At 42.2% G+C, this 22,309-nt stretch overlaps 1 protein-coding gene and 1 non-coding gene across 5 annotated transcripts in view; both read right to left on the bottom strand.

The window, feature by feature from the left end:
- Nucleotides 1–21,799, bottom strand: part of CNOT1 (CCR4-NOT transcription complex subunit 1) — a 48,693-nt gene extending 26,894 nt beyond the window's left edge. Inside the window, exons 1-18 of one of the 4 annotated variants that reach the window (XM_029965578.1) lie at nucleotides 21,523–21,799; nucleotides 17,892–17,999; nucleotides 17,116–17,214; nucleotides 16,547–16,615; nucleotides 16,389–16,443; nucleotides 15,833–16,036; nucleotides 14,332–14,500; nucleotides 12,748–12,874; nucleotides 12,343–12,453; nucleotides 11,011–11,181; nucleotides 10,347–10,474; nucleotides 9,129–9,369; nucleotides 7,560–7,679; nucleotides 6,412–6,534; nucleotides 6,028–6,179; nucleotides 2,747–2,897; nucleotides 1,159–1,360; nucleotides 556–702 (exon numbers count right to left, since the gene is read on the bottom strand). In XM_029965578.1, coding sequence (XP_029821438.1) covers nucleotides 556–702; nucleotides 1,159–1,360; nucleotides 2,747–2,897; nucleotides 6,028–6,179; nucleotides 6,412–6,534; nucleotides 7,560–7,679; nucleotides 9,129–9,369; nucleotides 10,347–10,474; nucleotides 11,011–11,181; nucleotides 12,343–12,453; nucleotides 12,748–12,874; nucleotides 14,332–14,500; nucleotides 15,833–16,036; nucleotides 16,389–16,443; nucleotides 16,547–16,615; nucleotides 17,116–17,214; nucleotides 17,892–17,999; nucleotides 21,523–21,624 — 2,479 coding nt within the window. In that variant the 5' untranslated portion in view covers nucleotides 21,625–21,799. The remainder of the gene's footprint in view (nucleotides 1–555; nucleotides 703–1,158; nucleotides 1,361–2,746; nucleotides 2,898–6,027; nucleotides 6,180–6,411; nucleotides 6,535–7,559; nucleotides 7,680–9,128; nucleotides 9,370–10,346; nucleotides 10,475–11,010; nucleotides 11,182–12,342; nucleotides 12,454–12,747; nucleotides 12,875–14,331; nucleotides 14,501–15,832; nucleotides 16,037–16,388; nucleotides 16,444–16,546; nucleotides 16,616–17,115; nucleotides 17,215–17,891; nucleotides 18,000–21,522) is intronic. The other 3 variants (XM_029965580.1, XM_029965579.1, XM_029965581.1) reach the window with 3 other exon arrangements.
- LOC112841440 lies at nucleotides 2,284–2,419 on the bottom strand. The gene has a single exon (XR_003213017.1). It is a non-coding gene; the product is annotated as a small nucleolar RNA SNORA50 (small nucleolar RNA).
- Nucleotides 21,800–22,309: the final 510 nt, after the last annotated feature.

Here is a 22,309-nt window from a genome sequence, read left to right as displayed (position 1 = left end):
CTTCAACATTTCACTGTGAGCATACTGCAGAGGTATAAATGATTTAAGGATAATGGCTTGGTGTCAGGAACCAAATTACTCCTTCCAAAAACTACCTTCCCACCTTCTGTTAGTCTAATTTGTATTCAGTGTTGCAGTCTATTTCACTGCTTCACCTGCTAAGTTTCCTGCTGCAACAGGACCTTACTCAGGTAGCTTTCTTTAACCTTGTTACAAATAAACCCCAAAACACCCTGGTACCAGGCATATACAATTTTCTCTGTCAAGAGCAGGACAACACTTTTGTTCAAAACACAGCACCACAGAAAAGGGACAGAAACATAAATCTGAAACACGTTGTATTTTTATGCTAACAGGTTTTTTTAAATTCCCCCCAGGGCACTTGTCAAGCTTCCAGGATACAAGCCTAGAAGCACCTTTTCAGGCTAATGGAGTAACAGAAGAGCCACATTTCTAACATTTACCACCTATAGATCCAAGCCTCTCCTGAAGGAAACACAGATTATCTGCAGACCACAGTCACACATCACAGCCACAGACAACACTACCACTTACAAGGTTTCATCTTACTCTGCTGGAATGTAGGCTGGTTCAGTCCAGATGTGCTCAGCTTCCTTTGCACGAATGGGTCATTGTTCACTGCAGGAAGGCCCAGGGCTCCAGTTCCTATGCCAGTCAGGCTACCCGTAGTAAGACCACCTACTGAAAAGAAACCTGTAGTAAGACCACCTACTGAAAAGTAAACCACTGGTCATCTCAGTTGCACCCTCACAGTATGCATTTATAACTCCTCCTAGCACTTATCATTTCCAAGAACTCAACAGCTTTATAATCTTCATAGCTGTCTAATATCAAGCAATTTTAACTTAAACAATTCATCTCTGTCCCAACCGAAAATGACGCTGCTGAATTTGTCAAAACACCCTCTTGACTCTTTAAACTTTTAACCTTTTGCAGCTGCAACACTCTGAAGTGCTGTTTCAGCAACGACCCAGAAGTGTGTAACTCCCTCCCATACAACACAGCTGTTTGTCCACTGGGGTGTCCCACCCTCAAAGGGAAGGAAGCACCTAACCCACCAGCATTTCCAACCTCAGCAATAACAGTGCCTTAGCTCTGCCATGTCAAAAACAAATCACTCCAGCCCAACAGCAGTACCTGGAAGCTGTGAAGAGAGTCCTCCTATGCCACTGAAACCCGTTGTCTGGTTTTGGGTGGAAAGAGGGGGGAACGCTTTTGCTGGTGACTGCGGAGTGCTGAAGGCAGAGCCCAGGTTTGGAGGGAAGCCTTGCATGCTCTGGGTGTGAGGAGCAGCTGAGCCACCTAAACTAAGAGATGCCATTCCTGCAAGCGAGTCGATCTGAACGAAGAGAGGAAGGTTATACAGACATCCATAAACCAAAAGCCAGCTGATTTTTGGCATGTTTTGCATAAAGACGGCTACCTATCAAAACATTTCTGAGAAAAGCCTTTCTGCATGGCTACTGTAAATTCTGAAGTCATCCAGATCACCCCAAAAGATCAGTTTGTCTAGAGAACGCGCTTTCATTTTTCCTCTACAATCCCATGAAATCCCATTCTCTCCGAGCTTTTACAGAAAGGCTGATTGTTCCACGGTCTGCAGTTAAGAGTAACACAACAGTAAATGCTTATAATAAGCAGCATTTACTTCTACTTGCAGATTTTTATACTACAGTAGTTTATGCTCTGCAGTTTGCAACCTCAGACCTCACCCCAAGACTTAAAAAGGTATTTCGACTCAAGCTTACAGAGTATTTTTATTTTTCACTGTCTGAAGGATCCCACTATATGCCCACTTTTCCCCACCTAAATACCTGAATGAAGTCTTCAATAAAAAGCATTAAAACCTGGGTGATGAGTAGGAGGGAAGGCACAATACAGGCTAACAAAGCAGTAAGTCAAGGAACTGACTAGGAACAGCAGAAAATGGTGTTATCCACCCAGAAGAAAGCATGACTACAGACTAACAACTGCTGCTCTGCTTGATCGTATCACTTATTTGCAGCACGTTGCCAAGATGTTTGGTACATCTGATGAGCAACTTCAATAAAGCAACAATTTACAAGGAAACTGCTCTCTGTGTTTAGTTTATGTTTAGTTTATCTACTGACAATTCAGTCATTCTTAAATGCTGAATTGCCACTATTTCATGTGAAAAGCCTGTCACCACTTCAAAATTGAATGTAACTGCTAGAAGCAAAACCTGTCTGTAATGTGTTGCTCCCAGAGGAGGAAGGGATGATGAGTGGCAGGGAGTAACTGAAATGTACCTTGTTTTTAAAAGAGCAGTTCAGTTGAGAGCTGAAGAGCCCCAGTTATAACAAGTCCTTATGCTCTAGCACTGTGGCTTGGCCCGTGAAGCTACAAACAAGACACATCAGGTTCAAAGGCAGTGCTTAATTCTCAAAACTCTTAGTAAATTTTAGCACTTTAAAAGAAAGCCTCAGTTACTTTAAATAAACCAAACATCTGTCCCTCTCCAGTGCTCCCATCCTGTAACACTTCACAGTTACTTTCTTACAGACATTTGTGAAGCGAAAGACAGTTCTGAACTACAACCCTCAGACAACATTCTGCAGTCACAAGCAAGTTATCCAGACATGCAAGCACAGAACTACGTGAGCCAGATGATGTTGGACTTAGTCCTGCAGAAGGAGCTCAACTACTACAGCAGAACTAGCACTAAACCAACAGCACCCTGTGCAGAGGCAGCCCTTGTTTGTACCTGAACAGGTGAGATGGCATCCAGGCTGCTGGCACTGGGCGGGCGGCCCTTGGGCATCACTCCAGGCGGGGGCTGCCGAGCCTTGTTCATGACGTTACTGCAGTTGGCTACCATGGTGAGGATCGTCTCCGACAGCTCCTGAGAAACACTCCTAGGACACAGAGGCAGGACAGTAGGGATGTGTACTTGCATGGCTGCAACAGTTCTTGGAAGAGCAGACCATCTACAACAGCCCTGGCCTGGCCTGGCCAGTCGTCCACATCGTGGGCTCTGCATAGCTTAGCCTTGTGAATTAAAACATAGTTAATGATGCTATGATCCCTTTTTCAAATCTGCTCCCCAAGGCTCCTTCCTGTCCTCAAACTTCACAGTTGGTGATTATTCCCATTCTGAATCTCACTACACACAAGGTCTCTCTCAAAGAGGAGATACATGGAATAAACACACACAAAGACAAAAAACTGAGGAGAGGTAAATGCCACCACCTGCTTCACTGAAATTCATCTGTCTACAAACTGAAAGACATGCTTTACACACTAACATTAAACCAAAACAGAGGCAGGAAACTCAACTATTCAAGGTAAATATAATGAAAAACCATCAGAAAACTCAAATTTAGGCACAAAGTCACTGCACAACCAAGAGCAGTCAGTACCTCTTCCCAAAGTGTTCCATGTCTGACTGCCAGGTTCCCAAACTGGAAGGAAAGCCAGCTCTGCTGCTGACATACCTAACCACAAACATCCTAACAGAACACTAACATTTTCCTCTTGGAAAATACAGCAAGTTATTTACACTCTCCTGAACTTTAGTTTTACTTTCTTGATGAGGATTCCTCCCTGTAATGGTGCAACTATACCAACACAGCTTTATTGCTCTGTTAACCTTGTCTGGAGACTCCTCATTTTAACTCCATTTAATAAACTGTTTCTCAAGCTGGTTCCTTTACACACTGACAAAAACACCAGCCTGCATTTGAAGCAAACAAAGTTGGTGGGCTGAGAGGCAGGAACCACAGTCAGCCACCTCTAGAGCAACAAAACTGTCACCATAAGGGAAATTCCAGCTTCCTGGAATAAAACTTTCACATCTCTTGCATTTTTTTAATTTTTTTTTTCCAAACCCTTTCTTACAAAACAGGAAAAAGCCTTTTCATTTCCAAGGCACAATTACACAGAAGCCTCTTCCCTTCTTGAGAGAGGGACTGAGAAGAAGTGGCAATTCCCCATCCTGACACATTTGGACCATGCAGGACTGTGTGGAACAGGCACTGCTGCCCCTCTCAACTCACTGCAGCTCCACGAGGGGAAGACTTCTCACAAGCAGGTTGTTAACAGATCACGTGCTTGGTCAGCCTGTGGTGCCTGCAGCCACCCTGACTTCATAAAACACTCAGCAACAGAAGGAACATTTATTTCTTTTTGAAGACTCACTGTTACATGATGCCACAACTGCAGTGCTCACCAGGGATAAACAAGTTGCACCAAAGTAAGTCTCAGAACATGCAGGGTCCTGGTGGCTAAAAAAAGTGTCTCCCTGGACACAAAACAGCACAAGAAATAACTAGTCTAATTAAAGAGCAGGCTCCTAAATCAACAGCTTTAGGAAATGGCAGACTTCAGCTAGTGAAGTGGAACTACTCTGCCAAATGTATTTAATATTTACTGTGATTTTAACCTTCCAGCCTTCACAATGCCTGCTCCCATTCATGATGAAACCTGAGCTCAGCCACTGCTGCATGAAAGAAATCCAAGCTTTTTCTTTCTAAAGCTCAAAGAGAATAACTGATGGAAAATGACTGCAAGTAGGTCACATTCTTGTATAAAAGGGAATACAAGGAGCTATAAAAAGAAACCAAAAGCTGAGAGAATTGTGCCAGTAGAGAACTAGTGGCTTTTGGAATTAATGCAATAAATAAAGTTTGGTTAACACATTAAGATTCAGAACACAATGACATTAGATGCAAGTCAAATCTATAGTTAACTACTGAACCTCTAAAACGTGGACATTGCAGCATACAAAACAAGGAATATAAACTCATTTGTGAACTAGTCTCAGAAGATGCACTTTGAGTTGAAAAATATCAGTTATCTCTCAGTCCAAGACACGTGCTGACCATTGTATTTAAGAAACAGTACTTCAACAGCATTTGGAAGATCAGTTGCACAGGTTCCAGCAGAAACCAGGAGACTCCTTTCTCCTAAAATCTTACAGGTATCTCAAATTCCCTTTCAGTTCCACTACCCCCTGTGACAACTCTATGTTGGTATGAATTTCCTAGCACCTACAGGAGAGCCATGAATCATCCTGGATGACTTTAAAGATGTTTCTCATGTTTTTCAAGACAACACTGGCTAAGCCAAAGGACACAGCATAAGGCTCAGATCAGTAACGTGCACTGGGACATGCCAGGCTCACTTGGTGCCAAAACCAGCAGCAAAATCAGCACCATCTCCAGCTTCCAGTCGCTCTGGCTCACACATGGCCCTGTGACAGGTCTAGTTAACTGCAGCAGTGTTTCAGAGATAAATACCATCTTGGTCTGACAGCACCAAGAAATGACACTGCAAATACTTTACAACGTTCAGTCACATTTACTATGTGTACACAGTATTTGAAGACTGATTTGTCCAATTTCAGTTTCCATCATCCCTTCTGTAGTCTATCCCTCCCCTCTAGCAGACAAAACAGCTCTTAGATCGACACATTTTTTCTTCTGCCTTTAGCTAAACAATCTCATCTGCAAAAGATCTTCAATATTTTCCATCTGAGTACTTTGAGTCTCTCTCAAATGAAGACAACAGAAATTACACACGTCTAGTTTCAGTCTCAATTACACTACAGTCACCACTCACCACTTTTCTCCTACACATAAGGGACTGCAGGAGCCCTTTATTGCTAGGGCAGTTACCAGACAGAGGCATCTGCTTAACACAATCACAAAATCCTTTATATAATGACTTTTCCAAGATACTGTTCCATTCTGTACCATGGTCTGTATTCCCTTGTCCAAACTAAAGCCCTGTATCTGACTCACCAGCCAGCCCCCAGTCTCCAAGATCACCTCACCTGTTCCATGACAAAGACAAAAATGCTCAAGCTCTCACAACCCAGCCCACAACAAAAGTTTCAATGCAAAATGAACTATACTACAGCACCTATCCCTGCAAGTTTATCCATTCTCATTAACCCCATGTGAAATTCCAAGCCAGCTGTGACCATGTGCCAGAAAACAAGTTGCAAACAGATGACATGCTCAGTGTAAGCAACGTAATCCTTACCCAGCACAAGCTTGCAGACAGGCCAACATCGTCGCCAACGTTTCTGGAGGAAGTTGAGCACTTTTGGGCTGATCTTTTTCTGGAGCAAGGCCACCCAGGATAGATGGACATCTTCTCTTTAAGAAAGTCATACAGGCCTGGATGAAAGGCTCCTGAGGAAAAAATGTTATCTTAATCTCCCAAACTGCATCCAGGACACTATTTCAAACTTGGCAATTGCACCGTGGAAAGAATTGCACTAAGCTACTATAGTTCAGTGAAAAATGTGGAACTATCAGACCATGGACACCTTCCACAACTTTAAAGCTACTTATAAAATTGTTAAAGTGACTTAAGTTAGTCACTGATACGAATGCAGAAATAAAAAGAAAAATTCTGCTTTACCCCATGCTCCCGAATTTTATCTGTGAGCCATTTGTCAAGTTTGAGGTATTCCCGTCGAGAGGCAAGTGCAGCAAGGTCAATAACAAAGGCAAATGGAGTACCATTTAGCAGCATTGACAAGGCCTAAAGAAAGAAAATCAGAAGACTACTAGTGAAGACACACAGACACCCTTTCTCCTTTTCTTTCTAGCCCCCCCCCTCTTATGAAAGGAGTCTTATTATCCCATGCTGCTGTGCTTTCTTTGGTACTATCAACTTCACTTACAGCTCGCTCATGAGGCAAATAAGCAAGAGCTCTGATTTGAAATCATGACTTTACCTTCTTTGAAGCGACCTTGTGCTGACAGTTTTAAATTCCTCTACCTGAAAATCCACCAGCAAGTGGTCGAGAACTACCAAGTTGACATTGCAACAAAATTAAGCAGAAGAGCCAAGCATCTCCCTGCAAACAGACCTCAACCCCTTCAGAGACACTCAGAATGTATCTGCTCTAAGGGGTCATCTCTGCACACAGCAATTGCTACAACAAAACTGACTTCAAGCAGCAGCAGGTGCTCTTGCACTTTGTGACAACCCAATTATTTTGCATCTAACTTCAGGAAGCAATAAAGGCCTCAAAGAAGTCAGTCACAACTTCCAGTCTGTTGAGAATGAGTAAAAACTAAGAAGCAGTAGCAAGAAATCCCCATTCCGTTGTGCTTAGCAGTGCCACCTTCATGCAAATATCTCACAGATATTTTCTACATTCTCATTTCAACAGTACTCAAGGTTAAAGCAGTCAGAGCTCTTTCTGGATTTACACAGCAAGCAATTCTGTTGTACTGCTTCCCAAGGTACTTGTCACCTAAGCCACGATAACCAACCCCACTGCAAATAACCACGTCAAACATCTTGGGCTCCCAGCTGGACAGGCTGAAAGCATCTGCAGTCAGATACCACAAATCAGCTGAAGAGTACTTCAGCTCACATCAACATAGGCTTTTTTTCTTTTTTAAGATGAGCAGCAACAAATAAATCCAGATATGCTTAAAAAAAAGTAATCCTTACTTACTAAATTAGTCTAATTTAAGCTTAGCCTTTGATAAAAGATAAGCAAACCTGCAAAAGGCACCAGACAGCAAATAATGGCAGTGTTTTGCAAAACTCACCTTTAAGTCCTGCGCCACATCAAGAATCCGTGACAGCTTTGCCTGGTCATACTGCTCCCCTCTCATGTACCATTCTGCCATGGCATGCATGATGAGCTGGCGGATTGAAGGAGACTGACCCTAAGGAGAATTAAACTAGGATTGTACTTCATGGTTCTAGGAATAGGATCACCTATGTGAACGTTAAACAGAGTATTTTACATCTAAAGCTTAACATACAGACATACTTACTCTTTAGCTTCAGAACCTGCTTTTGAATTGAGCCTTTTCTATGCGAGAATAGACTATCCAGGAGCTACAGCTAAAGGATGCAGCACGACTGCAAATGGTAAGTACATCCCCATCTCTTCCCTAATTGCTCTCAACTGTAGATAAATTGCTTTTGGAATATGCAAGCCATTTAAAAAATGTTATGCCTGACATGATGTCCTGAAGTGAGAATTCAACATGGAAAACACAGTATCTAGCTCTGCTCACACAGGGGCAATTTTAAACTGCAACACAACTGAGACTTTGATGGCAGCAAGGGTTTTGTTTAAAGGGAAAGTGAAACATCCTTAAGTTGTGGAATGCCACCATGTCCCATGGCAGCCATCATTCTGTGCTTTATTCTGAAATCTACCCTGGGGAAAAACTGCCTATTTTGCCATTTCAAGGCCTTATGCAAAAAGCACATCATACCTATCCTACCCCCATTCTTCAATTTAAGACTTCTATAAGGAAAAACATATAACATCCATAGCATTCAGCTAGGAAATAGCCACGATTTCAAGCTTCTTGCCATTAACCCCACATGATGAGGGCAAGATGTTTCCCACTGCAGATTCCCTCCCACCTCAGAGGCTTCCTCTGCTTTAAGTTTCTTATGACTTCTCTTTGCTTAACTACCAGCACTCACAATGATAAGGCCACACCAAACACCAAACCCATTAAAAGTATAGAATTTGCATATATAGTTATGTCTGCATGGAAGTTCTCTTTGAAAGAGGTCAGCAGACAGTCCTAAGATTTCTGAAAACACCCCAGACTGTGAAAACTTATGGTGTGGGTAGTTTTATTATGCCTAGAACAACCTTTACCTTTTGGCAAGTACAAAGGAGACTCTTTTGGTTTAAACCTCTTCACTTATTGCTTCAAGTTTTTACACTCAAATGTGTGAGGTTGAGAGTTGAGCAGAGCAGGGCAGGTGATGCTGTTGTGAAGTTTTTGGGGGTTTCTTTTGTTGGATTGTTTGATTTTGCGTTTTTTAAAAATCAAACTGCGGGTAACTTTAGCTAAAACTGAAATGCTTAAAAAAGTCAAACTTAACTTTGTCTCTCTACTTTTCCAGGTATATTTTCTCAGTAAATATTACTGAAAATCAAATCATAACAATTTGCCTCAAGTCAGGGAGGGGACAACTCATTGCTTTGCATAAGCCACAGATGATTTACCCCTTGGGTTTTAAACTGACCAGTTCATAAACCAATACGACCGTTGTTGTTTTAAGTGTTCTAACTGCTCAATCCATTTTAGAAGCTTTCAAGTTACATGAATTAACTACAGGCACACTCCAGTGAAAACACCCACCTGTCCGTGCCATGCATAGTGCAAAATGATGGCAGAGTTGGGATGGTTGCCAAGGAAAATCGGCATGAGCGTGGAGATGAGTTCGTGGCGCAAGGTGTGCCAGGACGTGTTGATCTGCAGTAAGGCCAATACCAGCATATCTGGGCAATGCTTGATAGGAAAACTGAAGAGCTGCTTAACCTGTTCATACTGTCCCACTTCTGCCAGTCGTAACAGAGACTCAATCAAATCCAGGCTCTTCCTAACAAAAGAGAAAAAAACAAGACAGCCCCCCCAAAGTTACCAAGCAGAAAGCTTACAGGATCCTGGAGCTGAGCATTCTGTAGGAACAATGGTAAGGCACCATAAAGCAACACCCACTGCCACCAACCTGACACTGCAGGTTGTTTGTACCACGTACAATTAAGCCTGAAAGAAACCATGAAAAATTAACTCACAATTTAAGAGCTTAAGACCTTCTGACTCTGTTAGGGAAGAGGGAGAACTGAAAGCTGATGTTGAAGAAATTCAGCTTGAGGTGGGTGACCATAATTTAACTTGAAATATACTTCCAGAAATGGAATACAGTTTTATAAAGTGTATTCCAAGTCACCTCCATGTCCCAACTTGTGAAACTTTTTGAAGATACTCTACTTGTTTTGTCTGCTTCATGGACAAGTAATCAGTCAATTTACTTGTGTTTCCTATCCTTCAATTCCCTATTTTGGGCCATACAATTGAAAAGGAAGCAAGTATCTTTACTGAAATAAGCTACCTGGCTATATCAAAAGAAAAGGATCAGCTCAAAAAGTCACACCAGTCAGCTTCATGCTCACCAACAGCTCCACAAATTTATTATTTAAATCCCAAGACTTCTTTCATACAAATAAAACCAACTTCTCTAATGCCATCCTGGGAAAGAGAGATTTAAATTCACACCACTTCCTCTATCCCCTCCTTGCAGTATATGTCAAAATACACCAGCAGAAATTCTCCAGACAAGCTGAGCACTCCAATAAAAGCAAGCACTGGCAGTACATTTTCATCTGTTATGAAGTACAGAGGAAGTTCTGATGGTATGAGTACTTTCACCCATCAAACATGGAACAGATACTAATGGCTGATCTACTGGGATGTACACACAGCTACAAATAAATCTGGCTGCAGGAAGATAAAGCCAGCTTTGAGCAGACAAGTAATCTAACTCTAGGTGTGAAAAGCAGTTGAGAGCAGGATTACCATGTAGCAATTTCTCGATTGTCATCCTCTGGTGGTGCCTTCAGGATGTCTGTGGCAACAGTATGGCAAGGGTAGTCAGCAAAACAGAAGATGTCAGGGTTTATGAGGGAATGTTGAATGAAGGAGAGCTGGAATTAAAAAAGACATCAAAACTAATTTAGATATTTAGAGTTTCAGGTTCCTCCCACTTTATCAAGTGACACATTTTTGAGAATGATGCACAACGAAGCAGCAGAGATGAGCCAAGCTTTACTACCAGTGTGTTTTACTAAGACTGAACCTCACACTTCTCCCAGGATTTCTGAAAGTGGAGACAGGCATGCTGAGGGTACTTGTTTGCACAAAGCTGTGGCCTGTTTGTGTAACCAGGTACAAACTGCAGAGCACTGCCACGCAGCAGCAGCTCTACCCTCTGCTGCACCACACAGAGGGTACACAGAACTCTGCTAAAGCCACGGGGGCTGCCACAGTGCACAAGTGACCATCTCCTCCCACACAATGCAGACACTGCTGAACTACACCTGAGTGTACCTGCAGTAACACACCTGAGGCCTTACCAAGGTCTCAAATGTGGCTTTATCTTAAAACTCACCAATCCACCAACCCAAGAAATTCAGGAACTCCGCAAACTCCAGTAATACAGCAGAAATGTTGGGACACCCACCTGGCCCTCTGCGTGCTTCCAAGGTCTGTATATGGCATTAACTGGAAAAACCTCCATGCCCAGCCCTCTCTGGATGCCAAACACCACGATATGCAGGCCCTTGCTGTCACGAATCTGAAATCCCGGGTGGTCCAACTCATACGTTACTACTTTGAAGTCCAGCTTGGGGTTCTGCAACCAGACAAACAAGGGGGGGTCAGCCTTGAACATTATGATCCTCAGTACTGTCTTGTAAGAGCCCTTTCTTCATCAGTATTTTATCCAGTTTAACATCCACCCAACTTTTAGCTGAAAGCAAGGGGTTCTTTTTAAAAAGAAAGGTATTTAGACAGTTGTGAGAATTTGATGCAAGTTAGTGTGTGAAACTAGCTTGTGAGATTGCACTTGCCCAGCACTACAGTAGCTGTCTATCCTTCCAAACATCTCATTAACAAGTTTTTAAAAAACCCAAACACATTGCTCCTTTCTTAGCATGCAAACTTATTCCTTTATCAGGCTCCCACGTGCCTTCTAATAAAAGGCAGAAGGGTCTGACCTGCTGGCAAGCAGAACTCGCTTCTCCTTCTGCAAAATGTAAACTGCCAGTCCTTGAAAAGCACCTACTGCATTTTTCAACAACACCGTGAAACAATAAGGATGAGAGAGCTTGGGAGGGAACTGTGGCCACTGTGGAACAATAACCACTCACTTCAGGGACAGATGAGCAAAAATACAAAGCTAGTTGTATGGTCCAAGGTTTAGAAAAAATAATTGACCCCTGTATACTTTAGAGGGAATATACAGGGGAAAAAAAAAATCACAAAAAAATAAGGCAGACCAAAAAAATGGGACTCACATTTATCTGAGTTAATTACAAAAATTGCTGCTTTTATAAAGTGGTGGAAAAACTTTCCTATTTCTAAAGCATCCTCATACGCAAAAAGCTTTACAGCGTTGGAATGAGTGGTTACAAAAATAGTTTCATTTTCATCATTTATGCCTACAGTGAGAAGCTTTTCAAAGCAAGGTGTCTGATGAACAAAACATTCCCCTGCCAGAAATACGCTGAAACACAAAAACCCTCAGAGAACACATGCTGGAGTACGTGGGAGCAGCGTGGAATAAATCTCAAATTGCACCCGAGTTACTCATTCAAGCAGCTTTTATTTCCCACAATTCCTCAAAATTTTCTTGTTCATGAGGAAAAAAACTCCAATCATTTTAAGTACAGTCACATTAAGGAGATTCAAAGCTATTCAGGCTGTTGGAGCTTAGAAAGCTTTACAATCACACTGAGACATGTCCTGCTTTCAGATATTCCACATAAAAGACCAAGATGCTCACAATACTCACCAGCTCTTTAAGAACATCAATCAAGACCTCCACATTCCAGGTATGGGCTTGGGTTCCATCACTCTTATCCTTCCCATCACTCCAAATCCCACTGCCAGGAGCCGAAATAGACTGCAAGTCAAATACACTGAATTAAACAATAGTTAAAAACAAAGGAGTCTCAACACCCACTGGCTACAGAACTCCCTGCACTGGGAAGGCATAATCAGAAGCTCAGACCAGTACTGACACCAGTTTTAGACTTCTGAGAATCTTTCATTCATTCAAGTATTAAACACATTTGCAACAGAACTGACACAAGTACAAGCCCCGAATAATACAAGCAATTGTTAAATTACTAGAGGCTGGCATTTTAACTCCTCTGTTTCTGCTGAAATATAATCCCCAGCCCGAGAGGCCACTCACCTGTAATGGAATCCCGTCCGTCAGTCCCGAGTGAGTGCGAGCCATCATCCCCAAAACCCTGGCGACCTGGGCAGCCGTGACTTCCCGCACCCCAAACTGCATGATTATGTTGCGACATTCTTCGACACTAAGATGGCAACAGAACACAAAGATCTTGTGAAAGCGGCTTTCACCGTGGCACAACGTAGGACAGATGGAAACAAGGCCTGTGAGTACAGTTGGGACCACACACAGATTGCTGGGAGAAACTAACTTGAGACTAAAACTCAACTTCAGTCATGTTAGCCAAATGATCCAACATAACAAAATTCCAGGACAATCAAGAAGAAAGATTCAGTAGAGAATCCGTGCAATTATTTCCATGAAACGTTCTGTGCCACATTTGCAGTTCAAAGCCAGGTGTACTGAAGTGACAGGTGGAGATGTTTCACAGACTGTGCTCTGCCACAGCAAAGGCACAGGGTAGGTTTAGCACTGTTTCTGGCTAAAAGCACTTCCACATATTGACCTGTGATACAGAGCTTCAAAGACTCAAGTTTTCTGGTAGTTAAAAGTGAAACAAAGGCTTTGAGAATGCACACAGTTCAAAACGATGACATGCACTGTTCAAAGGTAAGCTGTGAACGTTTGCCTTTCAGCCTGATGCAAGGCATGGCATCCCTGAGCAGAGGTCACCAGCAGAAACCTTCAAGGAGCCAAAAGAGCAAACAATGAGCAGGTGCTCAATTTTCAGTTTTAGAACTGAAGGCTTTTTCTGCTTTATTTTTTTTTATTTTGTGAATATTTCATAACTAGGTCAACAAGATTTATACAGCATCAATACAGATATAAACTGTTTTATTAACAGGCACATGCTAACAAAGGAAATAATTTTCAGTATCTTCTAACACACTTACTGTGTTTTTACCTCATGGTTTCAACAAATTCACATTTATACCTTTGAGATTTGATCACCTCCCCAAAGCAGGCAATAGTCTGTCTCTTAAAATACAGAATCATTTATTTCTAGCTTATGCTTCTTAATGAATTTCCTTTACAAAAACAGGTTAGGTTCATACTGAGGGCTAAGACTAAGGCCCTCTTCAAAACCAGCCACACACTTGCAGGCTCCTGTTATCATTACCAGTAGCAGAGCGCTACCCTAAATCCTGATAAACTGCATTCAAAAACTGAGCTGGCTTTGTGCAGATAGCAGGTATACAGCAGGAAGTTAACCTTTAATATATTCAAATTAACTCCTGAACAGACAGCTCCTGACTGAAGTCTACCTTCTCCCTCCCCTTTCCTAGTAACTGCTTCAATTCACACATGTATCTAAACAAGTCCAGAACTGCCTCTCTAACCTTTCAGACTGGGGAGGGAGCAGGAATACAGAACACTGCTGAAGCACTTCTCACCATTACAAAATCCTACACTTTAGAAGAAAGCAAAATATAAAACAGGAATCCAAACAAATGACCTCACAATATTTACTGAGATTGTAGTTATTTCAGTACTTTAGGCGTTCTTTACCTTTTGCCTCAAGAAACAAGAAAGAAAACCACCACCACCCAAGATGCTTGAAAATTACATTTTCCCACAAACCTTGCACAAAAGCCATAGCCAACTTCTTGCATGAAATCTGCCAGAGAACTCTCCATCATGGTTTTGGCTATCCCTCCAGAATCAGGCAGGATCCTGTCCATTAGAATGTCCCGTTTTTCAGGGTATAGAAGTGGTGCAAGCACCACAGGGCAACGCTCCTGGGGAAAATCTAAAGGCAAGAGTAACAAAAAAGCGTCAAAAACCCCAGAACACCAGTTGCACATAAAAGGCTATGCAAAATTATTCCACTGCTGAGCTAGAGTTGCCCTGCTCCTGCAGGAACCAAGAGGGTACTCATGCAGCATCCCTCCATCCCACTCTCAGTTCTCTAATGGCACTTGGATATTCCTAAAGAGCAAGAGTACAGACTAGACTAGGTTCATACAGGTTCACTGCAGCTGGTGTAAGTTTAGACTTAGATTGTCACTAACAGTCATCCAGAAAAAAGCACAGATCAGGAAACAAGACAGCAGTCCACCAAAAGCCTCTCCTCCAAGTCAGGAAGTATTAGGAAACAAAGGATCTGTTACTAAGTCTAAGAAGTACAGCAAATCTGTACAGCCAGGCACTTGGGTGTGGAAAGAGAAGATACTCACTTTTCACTTCTGGAAGGTAAAATTTAAGAGAGACAGGTAACAAGAAGATCAGGTGTGGGCATGGGAGTTGTCACCTTGTGGGTGGGCCTTCCTGAGACAGCATTGTCTTTAAGATGACATATAATGTCTCCATACCCTCCAGGGCCAGTCAGGGAAGAGTTCCCAATTTCCCAAAGCAAAGTGTCAGGAATTTCAGAAGCTAATACACTAACAAGTTATATTTAAACAATAAGAACAAGTATTTTGCTTTTGTATACAGGGTACCTTCCTCTAGATCTGTGCAGAACCAAGGAGTGGGTTAATTTAAATTCAGTTATCATCTTGAGTTCAAATCCTCCCTATTCTGATAGGTTTACAGCAAATACTCATATTGGAAAGGAAGAGACTACCTTGTAGATAAGGTCCCCTGCAACAACCATTGTAGCTTCCAAGAAATGAACCAGAGTTTAACTCAGAAGCACCTCCCTCCCTCACTGTTCCCTCATGGATCCACACCCAATATAAACAGCACAGTGCTGCAAATGTACCTGTTTCAAATGGCCATATATGTTCTTACACTTTACACCGTATGGGGTTTCTCAGCTACAGTGCACTGAACTCTTCTGGTTAAACCCACAAACACCAGCCCAAACAAGCAAACACAGACTTGAATATCCCCCACTTCACGTTTATTTATCAAACTTTTCAAAAACATGAGACCGCATTACTGCTCACTGAAAGCAAAACAGTACATTATGGCCAATGCCAGAGAAATGTTATTTTTCTGTCAGTTCAGAGCTATGAAAATTTACAGAGTTCTGCCTCACCAAGCTCCCCACAACTTCAGCCCTCGGCACTGAGGGCAAGTTACGAAATTCCCTTCCCAAGTTTGCATCCAGGCAGGTTTCCTGAACAGCACCACTTACCTCTACGTAATGTTTTGAGGAAAGCGTCAATCTGCTCCTGTCCTACCCCAAAGGCTCCCTTCTGCCCAAAGAGGAGATGGGAGAGGAGAAGGTGCAGGACCTCTATTGCAATATCTTGGAAGCCACCTTCTTGATTTCCACTGACGTCCGCGTCAATGTAAGAGCGTAAGAGATCCGGGAGTTTCTGTTTGATAAACTGGGCAGCTTTTGGAAACAAAAAGAGGCTCCAGTAAAAACCTGCAATTCCTTTTTAAATACAAAGATTCGTGGGTACCATTCTCTTAATTTGTGTTTGCCTCAACAGTTCAGATTTAAATACTCCAAACCTCAAATATTAATGGACAACTAAAAGTTATGGCAGTACCTCACGCTGATTCATTATCTAGCAAGTCATTATGAAAGGGACCTTCAGCTTCATACAATATGACTGTGTCAGCTATTGCCCACCACTAACTGCAAGCTCAGGCCAGGCAGGCACATATCTACCCATCTAGAAAGCCCAGTGCTGAAAAAGAAAAGGGTGTCCCTGCTGTAGCACTTCAGAAGCTTCACTTACCAAAACCTCGTAGATCTGAGCTGAAAGAGTTCAGTAAAGCGAGACCAAAAATCACCTACAAACAGGAATAAACATCATAGTAAGGGGCATCATCCTTTCTAACATGCTTAGTAAAAAAAAAATACATTAAAATATTTTTTAAATAAGTGTTCACCTACCTCTTGAACTTTACTTAATTTGATGACTTTACTCAATTGGGCAAATAAATGGGGTGAAGGCTTTAGACTCTGAAACAGGTAAGAAGAGTTAAATGGAAGTTGTTAGGGGGTTAGTCTCATTTGCAATGTGCCAGGCTATCTAGAGTCCATTGGCAAGTTTGGAATATTAGTAACTATTCTGCTGTAGGTTCACACAAAGCTTATATGGCTAAACAAACATCTTTCCAACTAAACTAAAAGTTTCTTCCATATACCCCACTCTTTCATTATCAAACCACTATCATGGTTTTCATACAGAAAGAAACAGGAGCACTGATGATTTATTTTTGTTCTGGTGCCACAAACAAGACGTAAAATACTGATATTAGATAAAGCTTTAAAATTACTTTGCAGTCATTCTGAGTGACTGACTAACTTGCTTAGTTTAACAAAAAGCCCACACCAATTGGGCAAGCTCAATTTTTGAAGATTTTTAGTACAACAAGGGAACACAAGGGAAAACCAGCTGGTTTCCTACAGACCAATTCAGTGCAGCTGCTGACAGTGGGATCCCCTTGGAGCATACCAACCTTCTGATAGTGCAAGGGATTGTCAATGGCGTAGGACAGCGTCGAGATAAAGTTGGGTTTTGTAATCAGCGACGCACACTCCTGGATCAGAAATTGAGTCTGAAAAGAACAAGATAAATTGAAGATTCACAATTTTGTAACAGGACAACAAAACAAAACTGCTGCCCACCTCATGTAGTAAAAGTAAACAATGATAAGATACGTTTAAGTGCCCAAATTCTCACTAACATTAACTAGTTTCTTTTCATTCAAGCTTCCTTCAGGTTTGTTTTGCTTTTAAGACAAAAGTGATAAAACATTCTCCATCACATGTGCAGTGTTTCATTTTTTTGTAGTCATTCTCACATGTTCAACAGAATCTAAGAGTACTGAATTCATGTTTATGAGCTAAAAAGTCTGTGGCAAAATTTTTTAAAGATGAAAACACTCCTGCCAATAGACACAGTTACCAGGAGAACTGTCAGTGGATTTGGACAAAGTTTTAAAAGACACAGAAAGGCTTTCACAACAGAGCACTTCATGTGGTAGAAAGAGCAATTGAACTGATGCCATCTGGGTTTTTTTCCAGATCAAGAGACTGCAAGAGTCAGATATCAATAACTTGTTGTCTTCTGACTTAATACTAGTGAAAGGTGCTTGCAGTTGAAAGGCCACGGATCAGAAGTTTGTTTGAAGCTACTGCTTCTAACCTGCCTTTGTGCTTAACATGGATCAAATCCTACTGCAGATTTTTAACAACCAAAACTAATAAACAGATGCCTCAGTGCAAACTGTACCTGATGGAAATCTTTGCCACTGCTTTTACCATCGCCACTGAAATCCACGTGCGAGAATAGACAGCGTAGTAAATGCCTGTCTGCCTCGGGACCGTGCCTGTTCACAATCTGCAAAAAAGGATCAAAAAAACCAGCTGGGCAAACAGGGATTACAGAGCAAGATCTGGGGCTGGTACCATGGATACTTCCAGTGGTTAAGTCATCTATAGTTTCAACAAAACCGCTGAGAATGTTCTTTTTTAATGAGTAACCTAAAAGCCAAGTCATTAACCCCACCGGCATAATAGAAGTATAAATGAAGAGATAAAGAACCCAGACACAAGTCACTGACACAGAAGCCATGCATTTCAGGGGTAGCATTTTTAAAAAACGAAGTAAAAAGGGTTTTTGAGTCACCCAGAGGATGGTTTCAAGCTTCTCTGCCACCGAAGTAGCCCAGAACACAGTGCCATGGTCTCATTTCCCCCACTTTCCCCCACAGCTGCAGTGCCTAACTCCTCCAGAGCACAGCCCTGGGACAGTGTGCACCTCTGTGCTATGCCTGGGTAGCAGGAACTTATCCAGGAGACAAGCCATCAGACAGCATCTTCACTGATCTTGCAGGCAGCTTGTACGGTGTCTCCTGGCTGGGACTGACTTGACTGCCATTATTCCAGGGTCTTTTAAAGCACAAGGGAAGTTTTTTCTGCCATCTAAAGCAAAAAGTTCATCTCAAACTTGCTCATTAGCAAGCTTTAAAATCCAAGGCCACATGCTGGACACCTGCAGCTGAGAAGTTTAACCAAGTCTTCCCCAGTCATTAGAGCTCATTCAGCTGTATCCAATACCTGTCAAAAACAGGTGATCTACATCTGTTAATTTTCAACACCATCACTCATTACTAAATCTTAACAATATCACATTCTTGTTAGCACCCCCTACCATTTGCCTTCACTCTTGGCTACAGACCAGCTCATCAGCTTGTTGTCTGAAGCAGCTCCAGATCGTTTCAGAGCTTATTCTTTTCTTCAAACCCCATCTAAGAACACAGCAGTACTTGTTTTTAATAGAATCCATACTGGCAGAAATTTGAAGTCACACACCCAATAGTAGCTCGCCTCTTTTGTCCAAAGAGTAGAAGTTAATCACAAACCCAACTTTCATCTACTGGCAACGTTTTTCTCATTGTTTCCTCCTTTCTAGCTGCAGGACACACGCCACATGCGCCAGCACAAACCTGCAGCTGTGCCTCTGGCCTGCCTGCCTGCCCCCAGCCCACTGCCTCACCCCATCCTGAGGGCCCTTGTTCGCTGGTAATTCCTTTGTGCAAAGAGACAAACAGGGCTGCTTCAGGCTTGATGTTTGATTGTTTCCATCTCCATTTTTCCACTGTTACCTAAGACACTGTGCTTCCCTTTCCCTCACAGCCTGCTTATTCCAGTGGCTGCCAAGTTTTGTTCCGCTGCAAAGGAACTTCCAAGCCAGATCTAGCTCTGCCTTTTGACCAGAGGCTACAATATGCATGTCTGTGGTATGTCAGTCCAGAGTTATGGATATACATCTACAAGACAGTGTATCCAGTCATAAAATAAGATCTAAAGACTCATTTTTTACCACAAGGGTGTCCAAGCACTGGCACAGGCTGCCCAGGGAGATTGTGGAGTGTCCATCCACATTCCTGGGCAACCCTCTCCAAGTGACTGTTTGAGTAGGAGGTTGGACCAGGTGACCTCCACAGGTCCCTTCCAACCTCAACCAGTCTGTGATTCACGATAAAGTTTGAGCCACTTGCATTTGGAATTATCACACAGGAACCAGCTGGATTTTGTTTAGGCAAATGCATGATTAGATCAAAAAAATAACTGTGTCTTTCTAGATTCAGCAAGTTTTGCTTTCCTAGATGAACCTGCCTGCAAAGCCCTTCCCTGCTCTCCGACCAGGCTCTCCTTTCCACTCCTTTAAAAAAAAGGAGACCACAAAAACTCACTTCAGAGGAAGCCATTCTTTAGAATTTATGTCTGACAAATGCATAAAAGGTTCTCTTCAACATATTTTTTTTTAAAGCAGAATTAAAGCATCACCTCTGTTAAATGACTACTGAAGCACATCTACAAAGAAATTAATTGCTCAAGCTTTGCCACTGTTAAGCTTGAGTGATGTATTTAAATGCAAGTGTCATTTTGGAATTGTTATTGTCACAAGTGACCAAGTATGGATTTCCACATCTGTACATGCTTAGATGGAAGCTTTGTAAAATTGTATGAATCATGCTCAAAATTTACACCAAGCAGTGTACCATGAGACAGACTTACAGCATTTATAATCTCTTCAACTATCTAAGGAAAAACTGTACTAGCAACCACAGAGGTAAAGCAATACCAGGAGAAAAGGAAAAAAAAGACAATGGATTAAGATGATTTTAGAAATTCAGTCTTGAAATCCTAGATCTGTCTTACAACCCAACCTACACAAACCAGCCATTTCCACACACCAGGTTCCAGTCTCTCACCACACTGAGTGAAACAGGCCTGGCGTGAAGGGTGAGGGACAATCTGCCCCTTTAAGCCTCCAACTGAATGGCAGATCAACCACATCTCCCAAATCAAAGGAATGTTTATTATCCTTCACACAAGTGTTCACCTGACAGATCTGCAAGTCATGCTTCAGTCACACCTCGCTGCAAAAACCATCTGTTCAAAAGCACAGCAGTGATCACAGATAAGACAGTGGACTACTGAACTTGCAAAAACATGGGAAAGTTACAGAAGTTACAGGAAATCTATTCCATCTCCATGGCCTACATTTAAAGCAGTGAGCTCCTCTCACCTCGAGATAAGCAATGAATACACTTTTATAGATAACAACTGTTATCAGAAACTCACACTGCCTAAGCCCTCTGGCCTTCTGATCTGATTCAAATCGCTGCAGGATCAAACTGCTGGAGGAAAAAAACATTTAAGTGGCCCAGCTGTCTGCTGGGAACTGAACTAAACCAGTTTCTAAAACTGGCTCAGTAACATTCACTTCCTCCTAAGCACTCCTCTGTGGATAATGCTTTTCGGTCCACCCTGCTAGTCAGAGCTATTTTTAAAAAGGTCAGCTAAACCAGAATTCTTGCACAGATCACAGATATTTGGGTCTCAACATACAGTTATTCTGCCTGCCTTCTGAAAACCCAGGGCCAAGACAATCAGCCTGGCTTCACAACAAGCCATGCTTCACTGAATGAGGGACAAAAAACTTCCACCTGAGGTAAGTGAAAGCATTCAGATGTAAATTACCACATATTCATGCTTTCAGTGCAACATCTCAAAATGTGTATGTTTTCCTTCCCCTCAGTGTTCTGCAGAATGTCCAAAACTTGAAAGATTTAACCTAGAGGAGTTAGGAAAGCTTTGCCCCAGGAGCAGCAGTTAATCCTGATATTCATCTACAAAGTTAACACTGGTCTGGGCTCTGAGCTGCTGTATTCCATGACAGATGAACCAACAGGAGTGTCAGACACGCACTGGGATTCCCAACACCACAGAAAACAGTCCCAGTGGCACACGAGAGCACCGCAGAGCACAGTTCCAACGAGAAGAGAAACTCCGTTCAACACTCCAGTTCTCTTTCCAAAATTTATTTTGTAGCACCGTCTCACTTTACTTACATGCTGTATTTCCTGCTGGCTGGCTCGGTAGTTTTTCTTGGTTAAATTGTCCACCAGGTAGCTGATTTGAGACAAGGCCAGCGAGAGCGAGTCAAGATTCATTGCTGGTTGGGGCGGAAGCAGGCGGCCGAGCCCGGCGCAAAATCACCATTATTCCCCTTTAGTCACCTCAGAGACAGGTCAATCTTTTTTCCCCCAATTAGCCTGTATTTGTTTCTGTGTTACTTTCTTCAGCTCTTCTTTCTCAGTTGTCTTCGTCTGTTCTGAAACATGGCACCTGAAAAAAAACAAACAGTATCACATTAAACTTCTGCAGCAACCTCACATAACTATGCCCACAAGGAAAAAGAAGTACTATCAAGTTTTCACAACACAAGCTTAGTTGTTTCCACACCACCCGACCACATTTATTTGTTTCTGCATTTTGCCAGTCTGAAAGAGCCAGCAAACAGCTCAGTGAGAAGAATGACTACCCTTTCAGCACTGTGAGAAAGAAGAAAATGAGATGAATAATGAATTAGTTACCACACAGCAACAATCAGAGGTCAGAGTCGTTCAAAGCATCGATCGCAAGTTTATACAAAAAACGTGCTTTTACCGTCTCCTCAATATTTTGCCTCGGTACCATCCAAGCAGTATTGCCTCAACCCTGCACACCAAAACAAGCAATTGTGAATGAGCAACACACAAAGAACTGCAATAAACTAACCCTAACATTTGGCTTATACTGAAACAGCTTTCCAGTGAGCTACAACAGCAGAGCTTGCCAGCTTAATAAATTTCTATG

This window comes from Manacus vitellinus, unplaced genomic scaffold (genome assembly GCF_001715985.3).
Source record: "Manacus vitellinus isolate BGI_N305 unplaced genomic scaffold, ASM171598v3 scaffold_10_pilon, whole genome shotgun sequence".
NCBI classification, from domain to species: Eukaryota; Metazoa; Chordata; class Aves; order Passeriformes; family Pipridae; genus Manacus; species Manacus vitellinus.
Note: the sequence above shows the minus strand (reverse complement) of the source record. Positions and strands in the feature narration are given on the sequence as shown.